At 39.9% G+C, this 16,453-nt stretch overlaps 1 protein-coding gene across 9 annotated transcripts in view; it reads right to left on the reverse strand.

The window, feature by feature from the left end:
* Window positions 1–249: 249 nt before the first annotated feature.
* The window catches only part of LOC127985674 (rap guanine nucleotide exchange factor 6), a 69,706-nt gene continuing 53,502 nt past the window's right edge, over window positions 250–16,453 (reverse strand). For 4 of the 9 annotated variants that reach the window (XM_052587719.1, XM_052587725.1, XM_052587727.1 and 1 more), the window contains 15 exons: window positions 15,669–15,826; window positions 14,633–14,647; window positions 14,093–14,333; window positions 12,738–13,124; window positions 11,820–12,031; window positions 10,709–10,832; window positions 10,332–10,355; window positions 9,370–9,587; window positions 8,894–9,076; window positions 6,863–7,000; window positions 6,471–6,581; window positions 5,466–5,640; window positions 4,010–4,425; window positions 2,822–3,067; window positions 250–1,351 (listed from right to left, as the gene is read on the reverse strand). In XM_052587719.1, coding sequence (XP_052443679.1) covers window positions 1,329–1,351; window positions 2,822–3,067; window positions 4,010–4,425; window positions 5,466–5,640; window positions 6,471–6,581; window positions 6,863–7,000; window positions 8,894–9,076; window positions 9,370–9,587; window positions 10,332–10,355; window positions 10,709–10,832; window positions 11,820–12,031; window positions 12,738–13,124; window positions 14,093–14,333; window positions 14,633–14,647; window positions 15,669–15,826 — 2,671 coding nt within the window. In that variant the 3' untranslated portion in view covers window positions 250–1,328. The remainder of the gene's footprint in view (window positions 1,352–2,821; window positions 3,068–4,009; window positions 4,426–5,465; window positions 5,641–6,470; window positions 6,582–6,862; window positions 7,001–8,893; window positions 9,077–9,369; window positions 9,588–10,331; window positions 10,356–10,708; window positions 10,833–11,819; window positions 12,032–12,737; window positions 13,125–14,092; window positions 14,334–14,632; window positions 14,648–15,668; window positions 15,827–16,453) is intronic. The other 5 variants (XM_052587723.1, XM_052587720.1, XM_052587721.1 and 2 more) reach the window with 5 other exon arrangements.

Here is a 16,453-nt window from a genome sequence, read left to right on the forward strand (position 1 = left end):
ACCCCCTCTGGGAGGAGGTGACTCAATTTTAATTAATCTGGTCTTGATAGATTCCTTGGATCCTCCAGAATGCATTGATACAATTACAGTATGTCACATTCGGTCGAATTCGATTTTCATGTGGCATTTTTAATTTCTTTGCACACCTACTTTTTCGAACTCACCAAAATTGTCTCAGATCATCTTCAGTCCATGTTGGCAAAAAGTTATCAAAGGTTTTTCGATAGAGAGTTTAGAGAAACAAAGAACTTCTGCCCGGTAACAGGAGCAATCACAACCCCAGATTTATTTCAACAAAATAGTGAAAATACAGTTTATATAGTGGACTCTCTTCTCAGCTGTACATGATCGGAAACATTCATTTACAACAAAACATACAACAATATGAATAAAAAAAAAAATTATACTTCTATATCATTAATACAATCAATGCTGTTCGTAGCAAAACAGCACGTACTAAAAATAAGATAAAGTAAATGATAAAAATGTAATACTCCAGTTATGTCCCTTAATATAATACATTTATTTGTTTCATTTCAACCCTATGCATCTAAGGTTTAGTTCAAGTACAAATGTATTTACTTGCTTACAGAAAGCAACGACTATGAAACCATTTTCATTCTATACAAAATGTCCTGTTTAAAGAGCATCAGCTAACAAGGAATGAAAATGCACATCTAGCATATAAATATATTTTCCCTTGACAAGCCGTATCGATCTCGTTCACTATGTACAACGACAGGAGTAGCAAATCCAATAGCTGAGACTGTACAAATCAGACGACGCATCCGCACCATCCTTATTGCGTAAAAAAAAACAGGCAGACGCAGCACAATGCGCATTTCAGCGAGAAGAAACACTGTAAACAGAGAATGTGTGTAAACACGTCATATGGTGAAATCAAGCGTTCGCCACCGAACCGTCCTGATCTCACAAAGCTCGTTCCACTTCACAAACAAACCAGAAGAGTGTGCATCGTTCAAGTACCATAGAGGTTTAACTCTGAAGCATATTTGATCTGTGTTGGATGCAAGAGGTGCTGCATGCACACGGTGTGATGCTCTATCAAACAAGAGGAACTGAGTGGATGGTGAGTGGAACAAATCATGACAGGTGAGAGAAAATCAAGATGTCAGCTTAAGGAAGCATTTGGAGAGATGGAGGAGGCTTCAATGCTGAGAGATCTTTCTTCACCGGTCACTGAAAACATCCGTCTCGAGTTGGTCAAGGATAGACATGTTTTGTCACTGAATGACTTCAAAGATGCTGCAAACCTGAAGAGTACCTGGAGTGTAAAGCAGGAGTGTCCATGAAGCACAGACGTCCGGTCAAACAGCAGAAACCTGCTCATCTGAAACACACAAGAGGACAAGCACATGAAGTTGAGTTCAAACCATCACTGCTTCTTCAACACTGACAGCAACACTATTCACACCCGACGGCATCTAAAACACTTCCAGGACACATTTCACCCCTGTGTAAATAAAGATAAAGGACTGACAGTTTGTGTAAAATAAAGCCTGTGTTGTATGATGATTCAGTTGGACTGTTGGAGTTTGTGCACTAGCTGAACAAAAACATATCATTTAGGGTCTGTGCTAATTTCACATTTAGAATTATTTTCATATTTTAAAACATTTCAAATTTCAGTATTTTATGTTGTATGTTTAAACCAAATCATCATTTAGGCATTTGTCACTGCAGGTTAAATGCATCCATGTCCACTCTGAGCTACATTAAACTGTGTAAAATAAATACATCTAAATGCTATTATATATATATATATATATTTCCATTTTGCATTTACTTGTACTTTTACTTTCAATACTTAAGTATATTAAAATATGCAAATTAGCCCCAGTTACCACCCAATCACTCCAGCTCAGACTACCTTCTCCACTTTCACTCAGTTAACTGTAGTAGTGGCAAAACTGCAGCCATATTCAGTAAGCTTGAAACAGAAACTGATTCTGAAGAGGAGGCATGAATTATTCTAATTTATTTAATTATATCTAATTTAAAGTCCATGTATCAGAATTGTAATGCTTTTTATGTATCGATACCTACAATAGCAGAAATGAAACATAATTGGCCCTAATACAACTAATAATGTGTTGCTTTAAACCTGGATTTTCACCAAAGGGGTCTTTTATTCTTTCCCTGCCATTGACTGAATTCTCCAGCTTTCTGTGTTTCCCCTGTTTTACAGTAGGGGGCGCTCTTACACATCTTCTGAAAGAGCACTGAATCTCTGGATCAAAACACCATGAAGCAGCAGCAGAAAGATCACATATGTAAGCAGATGCATATGTAAAATAATGCGATCATCAAACAGCATATAAATCAAACCGGTCTGACTACACCAAGTGAAATGTCGACCTAGGAAGGACTGTGTTTAGGGATTACAAAGTTTTGGGGCTGTCTGAATTGATCCAGATGTAATCTGATAAAAACATTCTCTCTCTCTCTCTTTTTTTTCTTTAAATGAAACTTACTCACATTCAAGTGTTGATTAAAAAAATGCATGAAGCTTGAAATATTTTTTTTTTCTTTCTTTTAACATACTGCATGTTCAGATATTCATACAACAACATATTCCGGGGGCCATTAACATTTTGTGAAAATAATAAAAAATGCTGCCTTAAAAAAAAAAAACTAAATGTCAGAAAATTGACCAATGCATGAAAAAAAACGATGTAGTGTCCTGCCTTAATATCAGCTTCACAAGTAGTTAAAAATCATATTTTCTTTCATTGTTTGGCTGGAGGGGTGAAATGCGAGCCGGATGTGTGTCTCTGTCCTGCAGGTTTTGACCACATACCCTCCTCACTATCGGCGTGAGAATGGAGAGTAACACTGGGCGTTCTGGACAGGCTGGGCTCGGCGAGGCTGTGTCGCAGCTTGGACCTCTGCAGGGCCACACTATACTCGGGCGGCTTTACGTGAGCCGGCCGCAAGACTCCTCCGTCCTGCACGGCGTCGCCCAGCGCCAGGCCCTGGTACCCCGGCGGAGTCGGGGGCGGCGCTTTGAACCTATCGTCTTTGCAGGGTGACGTTACACAGTACACTGGCAGGAAGCAGGCGGAGAGTCACAGGAAGTGACATGATGAAGCAGAAGGAGCACAGAAACAAACAACACACAGACACAGACACAAAGCAAACATTAATGAATGAAGAGGGGTACATAAATCAAAAAAGACATTCACTTAGACACTGACACAGCTGCACCAATCACAACACAAGCAGAACTGCATTAAACCTGAGCCGCTCGACACAAACAGGGCACAGAACACTTCTACAGTAAAATACATTTCTGATAGAAGCTGATGAAATAAATATAATACAGGAGAATGTGTCATAGGGACTAGGAAGTAGTTTATAGCTACTGAGAATGACATTCAATAATATAAATATAGTTGTTTAATCGTGTTCTTGCTGACAGGACTGAATAGATGCAGTCACTCGAGGAGAATGTTTACAATTTACAGAATGTTCCTTTGTTATTCAAGGGATGCAATTTTGTGTTAACAGCTGAATGCTTCTGGTCATTAATATAAGTGAATAAAGGATCATAGTTTTCTATTGTGAGTGATAATTCAATTTAGAAAATGTTAAACACATATGTGACCCTGGACCACAAAACCAGTCATAAGGAACCATTTTTAAAGCTTTGAAACATCTCTCCATTGCTGTATGGTTTGTTAGGAGGATAATATTTGTCTGAGATACAACTATTTAAAAATCTGGAATCTGAGCGAGCAAATAAAATATAAATATTGAGAAAGTAATCTTTAAAGTTGTTCAAATTAATTCTTAGCAATGCATATTACTAATCAAAAATGACGTTTTGATATAACTTCACATGGTTACGTGACACCAGTTGTGCCCTATTTGTGGAAAGCCCAGGACATCCTGGATAAACCTTTCTACTGATTTAAGTGGTTCAAGACACAATCGAGCCAGAAGAGCTGCACATTTATCATCTAACGAGAGGACAGTGAGATCTCACCTATGAGTCCCTTCTCCGTGCTGGACGTGACGGTCTTGTACGAAGCGTCTGTGCTTTGCTGATCCTGCGTCTTGCGTTTGACGGTGCTGTAGCTGCCCTCGTAGGTGTCCGACAGGGAACTGGAGGACGTCCAGCTCTGTCTGGACCGACCGAGCTCAGATCCGTCTCTGGAGCAGCTGTCCTCTGTCAAACCCGGGCTGATCTCCACCTCTGCGATCGGGCCGCACAGGGGCGTGTGGCGATGGTTGAGCAGGTCCAGAGCTCGCTGGGCTGGAAGAGTCTGGAGGTTGTCGTGAGAGTTACTAGAGCAGGAGGTCCAGCTCCCGCGGCCGCTGTCCGAGGTTTGCTCGGGAACCGTCAGCTCCTCTGCGCTGCGGGAGAACAGGAAGCTGGGATCCCTCACGGCTGAAGATGAACTGGGACGAAAGAAAAGCACAGTGACTAAACATTCTCCCCATTCAGCTGCGAAATATGGTTCAAAATTCTGTTTTACTCAATATACCCTGTACACATGGTTTATATACTAATTTATCAATAGACACAAATTAGCATTTGAGCATTATAAGAGGATAATCACGTGTTTAAAAAAAAGCTAATTAAAAGATTTTGTCATTACTAGTAAAAATCTGTGTATCGAATGTGTTACGTTTAGTCATTTAGCAGACTCTTTTATCAAAAGCAACTTACAAATAACGACAACAGAGGCAATAAGTAAATAAATAAAGTTTTTTATCCTTCATGTGATGGACAGAGTTTACGGTGCATCACAGACTTATAAGTGCATTACCGCCCCCTTTCTCTAAAGTGGACCATTGACACTCTATCATCAATCTTAATTAGGAGTGTCGACTTGAGAGATAGGGGACAGTAAAGCAATTATAAGTCTTTGATCCGGCGTAAAGCAAGAAGAAGAAGACACCTCACACGCAGACTGAAGAAGAAGACGCAAGTACACTCAGGACAGTTCAGACATTGCAGTGCATCAGAGGTGAAAAACAATATAAATACAGTTCAGTTTCTTGCACAGACCGATCATTTCGTGTCTTTACACATCAATGTATCGTCACGAGACGCAGGGTTTAATTTGGTTTTGTTTGTGATTCCCAACCAATGACATTATAAGACATTATTTAACAGACTGCAAAATCTTGGTTTGTGTTCTACTGAAGAAACAAAGTCACCTACATCTTGGATGCCCTGGGGGTAAAAATATAAACATCACATTTTCATTTTTGGGTGAACTATCTCTTTAATTTGTGAAGGGGTGAATTGAGACGTTTTAAGACCCTGATATTTCATTCTTTTTATGGCCTTAAGCTGAATCTTTAAATGAACCCCTGAGATTGTTTGCTCATACTACAGCATACAGCACAGACATCATGACTCCAGCAGAAGCGATTCGGATCAAGCTGCTTCAGCTCGATACGCTCTGAGGTGTTGTGGGATACGCTTGTACCTCGTGCCGGGCTGACTGCAGTCGGCTGGAGCGTCTGTGGGCGTCTCTGACGGGACGATGATGGAGGGCGCTGTGGGCATGGAGTCCACGGAGCCGTTACTGACGATGCTGGAGCGAGAGGAGATCTCGCTGGAGTCGGACAGGTCGGATCTGCCAGAGGGCAAGAGTGCGTAACCTATGAGAGAGAGAGAGGAGACAGAAGATCAGCGCGTCTGCCGTCACTTCTCACATCCTTAGTTTGATGATCAACACAAATAATGCAATGCAAAGCAATGATGCTTGAGAGATAAATAAATAAATTTCTTCACTGAAATAACTCCCTGATTTTTCTAACAAATGACCTCTGGATAATCAAGTAAACAAAGCGTCTTCAGTCCATTAGTGTGCATCTTAAAATATTACTAACAATATACAAATTTTTCTCAGCGCTGAGCATGACATAGACCCAACGGCGCAATGCAAACTTCTGCCTTTATTACACAACTGATGGAAAACTAACAGTCTGATCATTACAGAGAAACTGAACTATGACACATGAAGGCATCCGGTCCTGATCCTTCACTCCGGTCTTCCTTCACTCACCCTCTGTGAAACAGCAACACTGACGGTTTTCAGACCGAATCACACATTCAACATAATCGGCCAATATAAACATTTCTTGACATGCAACTTAGATTATTTAAATCTGAAAGAGTGTGTGTGTGAATAATTGACTACAGGGTGTTCCTCTCTGGCTGAACTACACTGATGCAGAGGAACATAAACGGCTCATCGTGACCAGTCACACAGTTGTCCTCCTCCTGTGTCTGTCTGTCTTCAGACTGTCTGCCTGCTGCTCATCCTGTCTCACTGTCCCAGATCTGTCCCTGGACTTGCTCCTGTCTCTCAAGAGTCTGAAGGGGGACCTGAAGCGCTTGCGTGTCTCTTCCTGTCCCTGTCTGCTCTCTTCCTGTCTGCCGCTCTGACAGGTCATCCTCAGGATCTGTCTCTGAAGGAAAGCCCCACCTATGCCACCCGAGCGTCCTCCTGCCGTCCTCACGCCGACCTCGCTGGCCAGAGACGAGGACGAACCCGACAGGTTCGGCTGACCGAAGTTCTGTCTGGGAGCTCTGCCCACTGTGAGGGAATAATGGGAATATTTCAGAAACACTGAAGCTTGAATATCACTAAAAAACATGAATAACACTTGAAATAATAGTCAGAAAACTGAAACACAGTTTAGTGAATCTTTAGACAAAATCATTTTAAAAAAGGCCTTTATGGCTCATATAGTCGAATACAGAGAGGATTAACAGCTTTCATCTTTATATTTCATCTTATGCTAGAAATCCCATGCCCTGTGTTTTAGTTTTCCAGTGTCTGGTATTCAGGTGACTGGAGGTTTGTCGGGGTCGTACCCTTGCGAGGAGATCCCTGTGGGGAGATGGTGGGACTGGAGTGCAGGGACGAGACGCTGGACGTGTCTTCCGGTCTCTTGAGACTCGTGTCATCGGCTGTGCCAGCTGCTTTCTTCATCGTCTGAGGTGAGTTGGGAGCTGAAGAGCACAGCAGACACACACACCACTGAAACCATGATCACTTCCTGAGCTGCTAGCGACATACCTTGCATCCCAATGTTCATACTATCCATCCTAAATAATATAATAAGTGTGTACCAAAGCATAGTATATTGAAAGAGTATTCCACAACTCCCTGGATGATCATATTGGGCTCAATCCATTGCACTTTTGCTAAGGATTCGGTTGAGAACTACAAACACAAATAAAACGTGTTTAAAAAAAAACTACAAACATGAAAGATGTGCGTGACCCATGGTTTATGATGCATTTCAGACAACTCAAAATTAGGATTTTTCTCACCTCCTACTTGGAAATAAATTACATTTATGCATTTAGCAGATGCTTTTATCCAAAGCGACTTACAGTGAATTCAGGCTATCAATTTTTACCTATCATGTGTTCCTGGGGAATCAAACCCCCAACCTTGCGCTTGGTAATGCAATGCTCTACCACTTGAGCTACAGAAACACTGTTTCTATTTGGATTACGTTTATTGTTCTGTTCTGTTTATTGACAGATTTTTGTTTGTTTGTTTCAAGTATAAACTCACTTCAATAATTCATATCAGTCAAATCACTGCTTCTGAATCAAGGCAGTTTGCCGGGGTAATGTCATATTATATAATCACAAAACTTTACCAACAATTCTTTTCTTGAGTAAAAACAGCATACAAATAGTCCTTGTTAATTACAAGCACTCTTAAGCACTTTTTAACAAAACAAGCCAATTTTTCAGGTTTTCAGACTTTGAATTTCTAAAAGCCAAATTCAAGCTCCTTGTGCGAAACCTGTGTAACGCAAAATGAATAATCTGCATATGAATTACTTTAAACGTGTATTAATTTATAAAATGTTCAATTATGTATAGTATAAAGGTCTTAAGAAAAGTAATAAGTAGGGATGCAACGATTCAACCGCAAGCTGGTTGAAAATCGAATCAAATCGGTTGAAATGCTAAACAAATCGTGATTCATTTAGGTGTACGAGTTTATATGAATGCATGTCTGAGAGGACCTAACTTTAGAAAAGTTTAGATGGTATTTTTTCTCTCTAAAATGCATATTAAAGTTCATAAGTGCAGGCTTGATTTGTTTACAGCAGTAACCAAGGAAACGCTTTAAGCTCCACCTGCTGGCAGAGAGTGAATCTGCGTCTCGTTCAGCTCCTCTGCTGTTTCTGTTTCATAAAGATATTTTAATGTGTAGTTTCACAAAACTGAAGTCAAACTATTCTGTTTTTGCTTTAAATTTCTAAACTATACAGTCTATTTTAGATTAAAAACTGCTCATGTTGCAAGTATGCAGCATCTTTGTTTGGATCATTATTAAAATGCAGTGGTTGAGTTAATTTTAAGTGGAAAGAGCACAGACAAAGCCTTATTTTATTTATATGAAGAGATGTATTTTATTTGTGTTACTTATTTATTAGATTTGGGGTTTGTTTTAAAATTTCTGTTTAGTTTTTTTACACAATATTTATATTTGGTCATTTAGCAGATGCTTTTATCCACAGCGACTTACAAATGATGACAACAGAAGCAATCCAAACCAACAAAAGTGCTATATTAATATATAACTATAGTTATATTTCAATTTCACAAAGAAATATGCAGCATTTTGTCCACGCAAAGATAACATGACAATTTTAATTTATAATTTGTCTTAAATCTCATTTGAATAGAATCTCAATTAATCGAATCGTGAATCGAATTATGAGTTGAGTGAATCGTTACATCCCTAGTTTTGTGTTTGTATCTTTTTGTATAGTCTAAATTTAGCAGAGGAAATGATGCTTATGTTGAAAAATGGTAAGTAAAATAAGCTTCAGTGTGTAATCTGTCACTTCAGGAAGATTGTGATGGGCCACGTACCGAAGGAAGCAGACAGGTCTTTGGCGATGCTCTTCTTGCGCAGAGGGTAAAGGCTGACGGGAGGAACCTGCAGCACCTGAGAGACACGGTTCTGAGACTTGGCTGAAGACACACCGGAGGAGCGCAGGGACACCGAGGACATGTCTGATTTAGGGGACCGCCGCTCGTTCGGGTACTTAGACACTGCAGGGAAACACACACAAAACTTGCTTTTCACTAATTAACCTTCAGCAAGTATCAAATTTATTAGGCAAGTTAGGAAGCTTAGCCAGGACGTATGGTCACCTTACATTTATTAACGTGACTGAAGAGCTTATTCAAATGCTAGGCTATAGTAAGGGATGCAAATAAGTGGTGCGCAGGTGCACAACCAACCACATTTCTACACACTCAACCCTATTTGAGATTCACAAACCCAAACCATTTTACACAAGAGGCTCAGTAATTCAGCACAGGCTGCTGATCAGAGTACGCACGTGTGCTGTAGGCCGTTTCGCACTGCAGTGACATGATCTGAAACTTCTCCTCGTCCGTCTCCACCTCCAGGTGAGCCAGGTACTGCTTCACCTTACGTGCCATCTGGGCGTCCTCGTACAGCTTCTTGGCGTTGAGCAGAGAGCTGCGGCGCACACGCTTCTTGTGATTGCCCTGAACGTCCAGCAGGTTTGAGTTAGTGCTGCCCTGACTCAGAGACCTGAGGAAGCAGACGAGGAGTGAGAACAACAGCTGACAAACATCTGCTTCATTCCTATGGACTGATGCTCACTAGTAAATGGGAGGACAATCACAAACAGAAAAAAGACAGTAGCATCCACAAAAGTGGAATTTCTGTGAGTCTTGTTTTTCATGTATAGTTTATGAGCTTCTTGCATGTACACTAAGTAGGATTTAATAAAATAAAATAAAAATTCAGCAAGGATGCATTATATTGATCAAAAGTAGACACTGAAGACTGGAGTCATGATGCTGAAAATACAGCTTTGAACACAGGAATATATAAAATTTTAACATATATTCACATAGAAAATGGTTACATAAAATTTTAATAATATTCCACAATATTACTGCTTTTGCTGTCATTTTTAAATCAAATAAATTAGCATAAATAGCCTTGGTGAGCACAAGAGAACATTAAAATCTTATTTATTCCAAACTTATAAAATACTTTTTGTATTTGTAGAACTCCATTTGTAAAAGTCCTTCCATTTATTTGTGAATATGAAACACTCTAAGCAAACAATGACTACAGCAGCGTAATGCGGCCATGCAACGTGTTCAGTTTCATTAATGCATGAATAAATCAAAACCGGCGTCCACGATCTGTTACGTGAAGATCAATGGTTTAGAGGATGAGAGAGAGGATGGAAGAGTAGCAGGAGTTGGTGTGTCCAGGTTAACGGTCAGGACACATTCAGGACATGCAGGACAGCACACTTACCCTAAACTCTTCCACCTCTTCTTCCTATAAGCAAAGCCCATGAGAGGCAGAATACAGGTGAACAGAAAGAGAGAAACACTCAGACAGACAGAAAGCACCACCAACAAAGACTACACTTGATCCTACCACAGAAAGAGAGAAAACATCTGCTTGATGACAATGAATGAATTTGACATCTAAATAAAAACATAACGAAGGATAAAACGGATGTGATTTTATCTGACTGGACTGTGAAAAGTGAGCGGGGTCTGACTGGACACACACTGTGTAAGTGACGGGTTTTCCCCATAAGAGTAACATACCATTAGAAAGAAAACAACAGTGAATCGTTCCCAGTAAGAGCTTGAACCATGTGTGCAAATGTCTGCAGTCGTCACCTCTGTCTGAACATGAGCGCTGGGTCCATGTTGGCTGACGTCATGCGCACCACATTTCGGATCTCCTTGGCGATCATTCGTAACTTTTCAAAATTCACCAGGCCATCAACAATCGAGTCGTTACCTGAGAAAGATAAGAGATGACGGAAAAGTATTTTTAACAATGCAGACACATGTGCAGAGTTGGGTAGTAACTGATTACATGTAATGTGGATCCAAAAGTAAGCTGTCTATGACCCCCATGTTTGTTTATGTATTGCAGAGATTCCCAAACGTTTTTGTCACCCAAACTCCTTAAGATAAAATCCTTATTTAAAATATCTCGATAATTTAACAATTTCCAAGATTACAGTTCTCTGTTATCTGATGGTAACTGAGATGCAGGCGAAACAAATAATTTCTACTTTTAGTGATCAAGTGTTTCAATTATTTTTTATTTTACATTTTTATTGTTTAATTGTTAATTTTTTATCAACTCGCCAACCCACAGCAGTTCTTACATTAAGCCCAGTTTGGCAAAGTTTGGAAAGTTAAGTTTAATACATTTTATGACGTTGATCTTTTTTTTCTCGTTTTTTTTATATTGAATTGACACTTAATGGTAAGTGTAGAAACAAATTAGACATTAAAAAAATTAGTCTAAAAAATTCTATAAGTCGCATCAGTCCAAAAATACGTCATGACGAGGAAAAAAACATAAATAAGTCGCACTGGACTATAAGTTGCATTTATTTAGAACTAAGAACCAAGAGAAACATTACCGTCTACAGCCGCCAGAGGGCGCTCTATGCTTTTTTGGTAGGATACAGGAGCACTGAGCAGCATAGAGCGCCCTCTTGTGGCTGTAGAAGGTAATGTTTTCTCTTGGTTCATTTCTCTCGGTTCATGTCAAATTAATTTTGATAAGTCGCACCTGACTATAAGTCGCAGGACCAGCCAAACTATGAAAAAAAAGTCATACTTATAGTCTTATAAAATACGGTAACCTAGATTACGTTACAAACTGTATAAACAGTTTTCATCATGTGATCTGTAATCAGTTAAAAACTACAATTTAAAAGCAATCTGCACTGCACATGTGTATTTGAGAAAGTAAACGTGACCTACTGACCTTCGTGCAGGAAGGTGAGGTCTTTCTTGACCATTGGAAACAGGGGGATGATGGGAGGCTGTACGCTCTGGCTGCTCAGGATGTTGCGGTATTTGGCCATGTTGCGAGACGGGTCGAAGATGTCCTGGAGGTCACGGAAGAGTTTCTCATACTTACTGGGTAGTTTCTCCCACGTGCTCCTCAATCGAGCTACTGGAGCCAGATTAAGACCACTGAAGAGTCCATAAAACACAGCACATGAATGTTTTACCAGTCGCAAAATAAGAGAGATTAAAGATGCATTTTATGTTCTGATGAAGCCGCACAACTACTGCAAAACACTAGGGAGCCAAGAGCATGTCAAGTTTTGAATGTGATAATTTGAGTAAATTATCAGTTATGAATTATTTTGTCCAGAAATAGCAATTAGAGGACTCTAAAGTGCGATCATCTCATTTGCAATTACGAATTGAAAATTACTGCATGCATATAAATATTTAGGCACACCAATGTGAGTGACCCGATCTGCCCTCTGCTGAAACTAATATTAGCATCTGCGAAAAACAGATTTTGCAAATGCTTCAGTCCAGTGTGTATGCCTTTACACTCTGGAAAACCGTCAAAGGTTTCTTTTTACAACATGCTTTGCAGCACTGTAGCCAGTCAATTTTATTTAATTATGTCTTGTAGTGTGTGCATGTTTAAGATTTGAGGGTAAGAAAATCTGCGAAGATTGCAACCAGATTTCATAATAGTTTAGGATTTTAAACTCCTGTAGGGTGAGCCTGGTTTTAGGCAGAATTTTGTTGTAAAGAGCTAAGTACTGTGCACTTGTTAATCCTCTCATTATAATAAACCAAGTGTGTGCACGGTGTAAATACGAGATTCATTGTGCAATGTAGAGCATCACTGATTATTACAGAAGTTTGTGAGACTCACCTAATGACGGCGAACATGGAGTTGAAGTTCTTGCACTCGCGGCAGTGCAGGGCGATCTTGATAAAGTGCTTGATGGTCTTCATGCGTTTGAGTGCGTTGGGTTCGCGCAGGATCTCAGTGGCCACCCAGAAGGTCTCCTGGTTGATGACCTCCTCGAACTGCTTCAGGTAGCTGCCGCTTCCACCGCCGGGGTCCAGCTTAAACAGGTTGTCCACGTACTCGGTGGACTCGATGTTACGAAACAGGCTGAAGTCTCTCATAGAGAGCTGTGCTGCCACCTCCACAGTACTGAGCTGCAGGAGCCCGATCTGACTCTCCCTCAAGAGCTCCTGAGCGTCTTCATCAGAGCAGAGCGTCTCGGTCTCCATGTTGTTCTTCAGGTAGTACCTGAGTAAACACATGAATGATGGCATTACTATAGGTTTGGGCATGGTTTGGGTTTTTTACGATACTGGTGCCAAATTGTTATTTTTAAACGGTGCATAATGCGATACTTAAATATATTTTTTATCCAAAATATGATTTATAAGCCACTAGCGCGATAAACGCATTTAATGTCTGTTTCATTCATACTAGACGCCAGAGGGCGCCCTCGTGCATAAAACATCACACATGTGTCACAGGAGCAACAGAACTAATGGTGTTCTAGGAAATCCCTCATATGGGCAAGTCATTGCTATCGTAATGGAGTAAACAGAAAATATAAAAGTTATTCAACAGAGAAGCTATCTCTGGTATTTTCATTATAATTAATTATATTTATTATAATCTATTTCTAATCAACATAGCCTTTTTACAGTATAGAACATATTCTGCCTCATCAGAGAGCACAAAAGAAAGCATATGACTGATGCTGTGGAGTAAAAACGTTATAATGTTCTCTTTTGTTGGACAAGTTTAGAAACGCTTCTCATTGCAAGTCATTAGAGGGGAAGTTTAGCTTTAGGCATTTTTTATTTATGCGCATTTAGCTTCGCGGTAGGCTACATGCTGCCATCAGAGCAAGTGTAATTACTGCATTCATGTGCTCCTCGGATGCACTTATTTCCTGAGTTGTGTCTTTAAGTCCGATTGTGAAATATTTGTTGCATTATTAGAGCTTCCCGACTTGCATTCACATGCATTTTCTCAGTAAGGAAATTGTGGCTAGTGATGATGCTTCTTAAGACCGTTTCGGAGAACCAGAGGAAAAATATTTCCAAGTCGACTACTCAGACACCAAAGTGAGGCACTGAAATCTGTGTTATGATACCCTATTACCCTATTAATATAGTGTCTTTTTGGTCACGTCCACTAAAGTCTAATCACACAGCGTTTTGTGGCCGAGGTGCTAGTTCAGTTCTGGTTCAGCTTACCTGCCGTTGAGCTGGATGCGGTCCGCTAGCTTTGAGAGCTGGTCGGGCAGTCGGCGCTGTTTGATGAATCCTTCAGGACAAACAGAAACCTCACACAGCGAGTAAGTCTCTGCAGTAGCGATGAGGCTGAACTCACTGACCACTTGCGAGACGACATCTTTAGCTGTGGTGTCTTTACTGATGATGATATAGCAGCTCTGCTGGTCGGCCTTGAACACGCGGATCACCTGATCTTGAACGTCTGTTAGTGTCAAGAGGAAAGAGATGGAGTTAAACACAACACAGGAGAAGATGCACACACTCAAAGCCGTGCCTAAACCTCAGGTTGACATGAAAGGGGAGGTCAATGGCTCAATGATGAGACGTTTGGTTCAGATCACTATTTCACACTATTTGAAGATGAAGTCTTATTGCTTTGGAATGCAATCTATCGCACATGCATTTTCACATGCTTTTGGACAATGAGAGTGAAACATTTCATGCCACAAACCCATGGTCACATGCAAATGAGTTCAAAACATATACGTCGGGTGTACTTACAGTAGAAACCAGCCACTTTGAGGAGCCAAGAAACACAGAGAGTAAAGACAGAGAGAGAGAGATGATATATGACACTCCAGATCACATGATCCACCAGAGGACACATCACAACTAATTTAGAGATGGCCTCCACGCTACGAACGTCTCTTGTACTGAACATCTCGCTGCATGTTAAAGAAAAGTCATCATTTACTCACCCCTGTATTGTTCTAATGCCATATGCCCTTCTTTGATTTTTAGGATCAGAAAAGGAGATATTTTTTAAATAATAACAATATAAACTGCATACATATTCGTCCATGGTTATCAGCATCAAGCTTTTTTAAAAAAAGATGCAAATGTATCATAGATTGATCCTATATGACGCATGCTGTATATTTCAAGTGTTTGTGGGGTATAAGATATTGAGATACTGTGTATTTACCTGAGAGAAGAAAGCACATGATTCGTATTTCATGTCACATTTTTATTACTCTTGATTTTTCAGTTGTACACAAAGACAAAAGTCAGAATACTTGTTAAATAATATGTTAAATTTAACACTTGGAATATGCTGCATGTGTCACATGGGATCTTTCTGCATCTATTAAAAAAAAAGCTTGATGCTTGTAACCATATACTGCCATTATATAGACAAGCGTGTCCTTTTGTGGTCTGAAAAAGAAAGAAGGGCATGTGGGATCAAAACCACACAAGGCTGAGTAAATGATGAAAATAATGATTTTTGGTGGAACTATCCCTTTACCTTCAGCTGGTTTCCACAATCCTGTGAAGAGGATCTGAAACCGGCCGCAAGCTTTCATTTGAACATTTACAGGAATCCTTCCCATCATCCTCATATATTCTAACTATATCTCTATTTGCATGCACAAGGTTTTCAGAAACCCTCCATGTGATAAAACATTTTTGCATAACTAAAATGAGCACTTAATATGGAAATAATATAGTTTAACTTCAGGTCCTGCACCATACGATGACACATGTCTGTGGTCATTATATCAGGCTGAACTTATGCTCTGATGCTGTGACGTCTTACCTGAGGGGTTGGAAAAGTCCAGAGCGCTGGCGGCCGGCTGAAACAGGTCAGGACTGCTGGACGACAGGCTGCCCGGGATGGGCATTATAGCCACGCTGTGCCGGCACTGTTTAGTGCCCACGATACTGTCATCCTGAGACTGAGACATGCCACTGTCACTGCAGACACACAGAGACATGCATTTCATCCAACACTAACACTGCATGTCAATAAACACACACACACACACACATGTTAGGATTCCTGGAGGTTTTACAAAGGTGAATTTAAAAGCTTTCTAAGACCAAGTAAAGATTTCATGCAATAAAAGGAATGGAACTCAATACATCATTATGATCTCTAAATTTCAATTTCTTTTATTAGCATTGAAAATAAATTCAACTTCCAACAGATCTCCAATACTCCATAAAAAAAAAAAAAAAAAAAAAAACAACTTATGGCTTGAATAGCTCTTTTTCAAACCACTAAAATAACTGCAAAAAAAAAAAATAATAATAATAATAATGCTACCTCAGTCTAAATATCTGAACATCCCTAGATTAAGATACATTTACTTGAGAACTAAAATGACACAAGTCTTGCTTCCAGTGAAACTGACCAAAATGAACTGAGTTTATGATTAAAACAAAAACATACATCTGCCAACTGGCTCAGAAAAATCTACCTTATTCAAATTTTCATACCCCAATGGCAGGTTTCAGTTCTATTTTTAAGCATAAACTCGATTAATTTTCTTAGAAAACAAGACTTTTATATGGTCAAATTGCATCTCAAGTAAATGTGTC

This window comes from Carassius gibelio, chromosome B21 (assembly GCF_023724105.1).
Source record: "Carassius gibelio isolate Cgi1373 ecotype wild population from Czech Republic chromosome B21, carGib1.2-hapl.c, whole genome shotgun sequence".
Classification (NCBI taxonomy): domain Eukaryota; kingdom Metazoa; phylum Chordata; class Actinopteri; order Cypriniformes; family Cyprinidae; genus Carassius; species Carassius gibelio.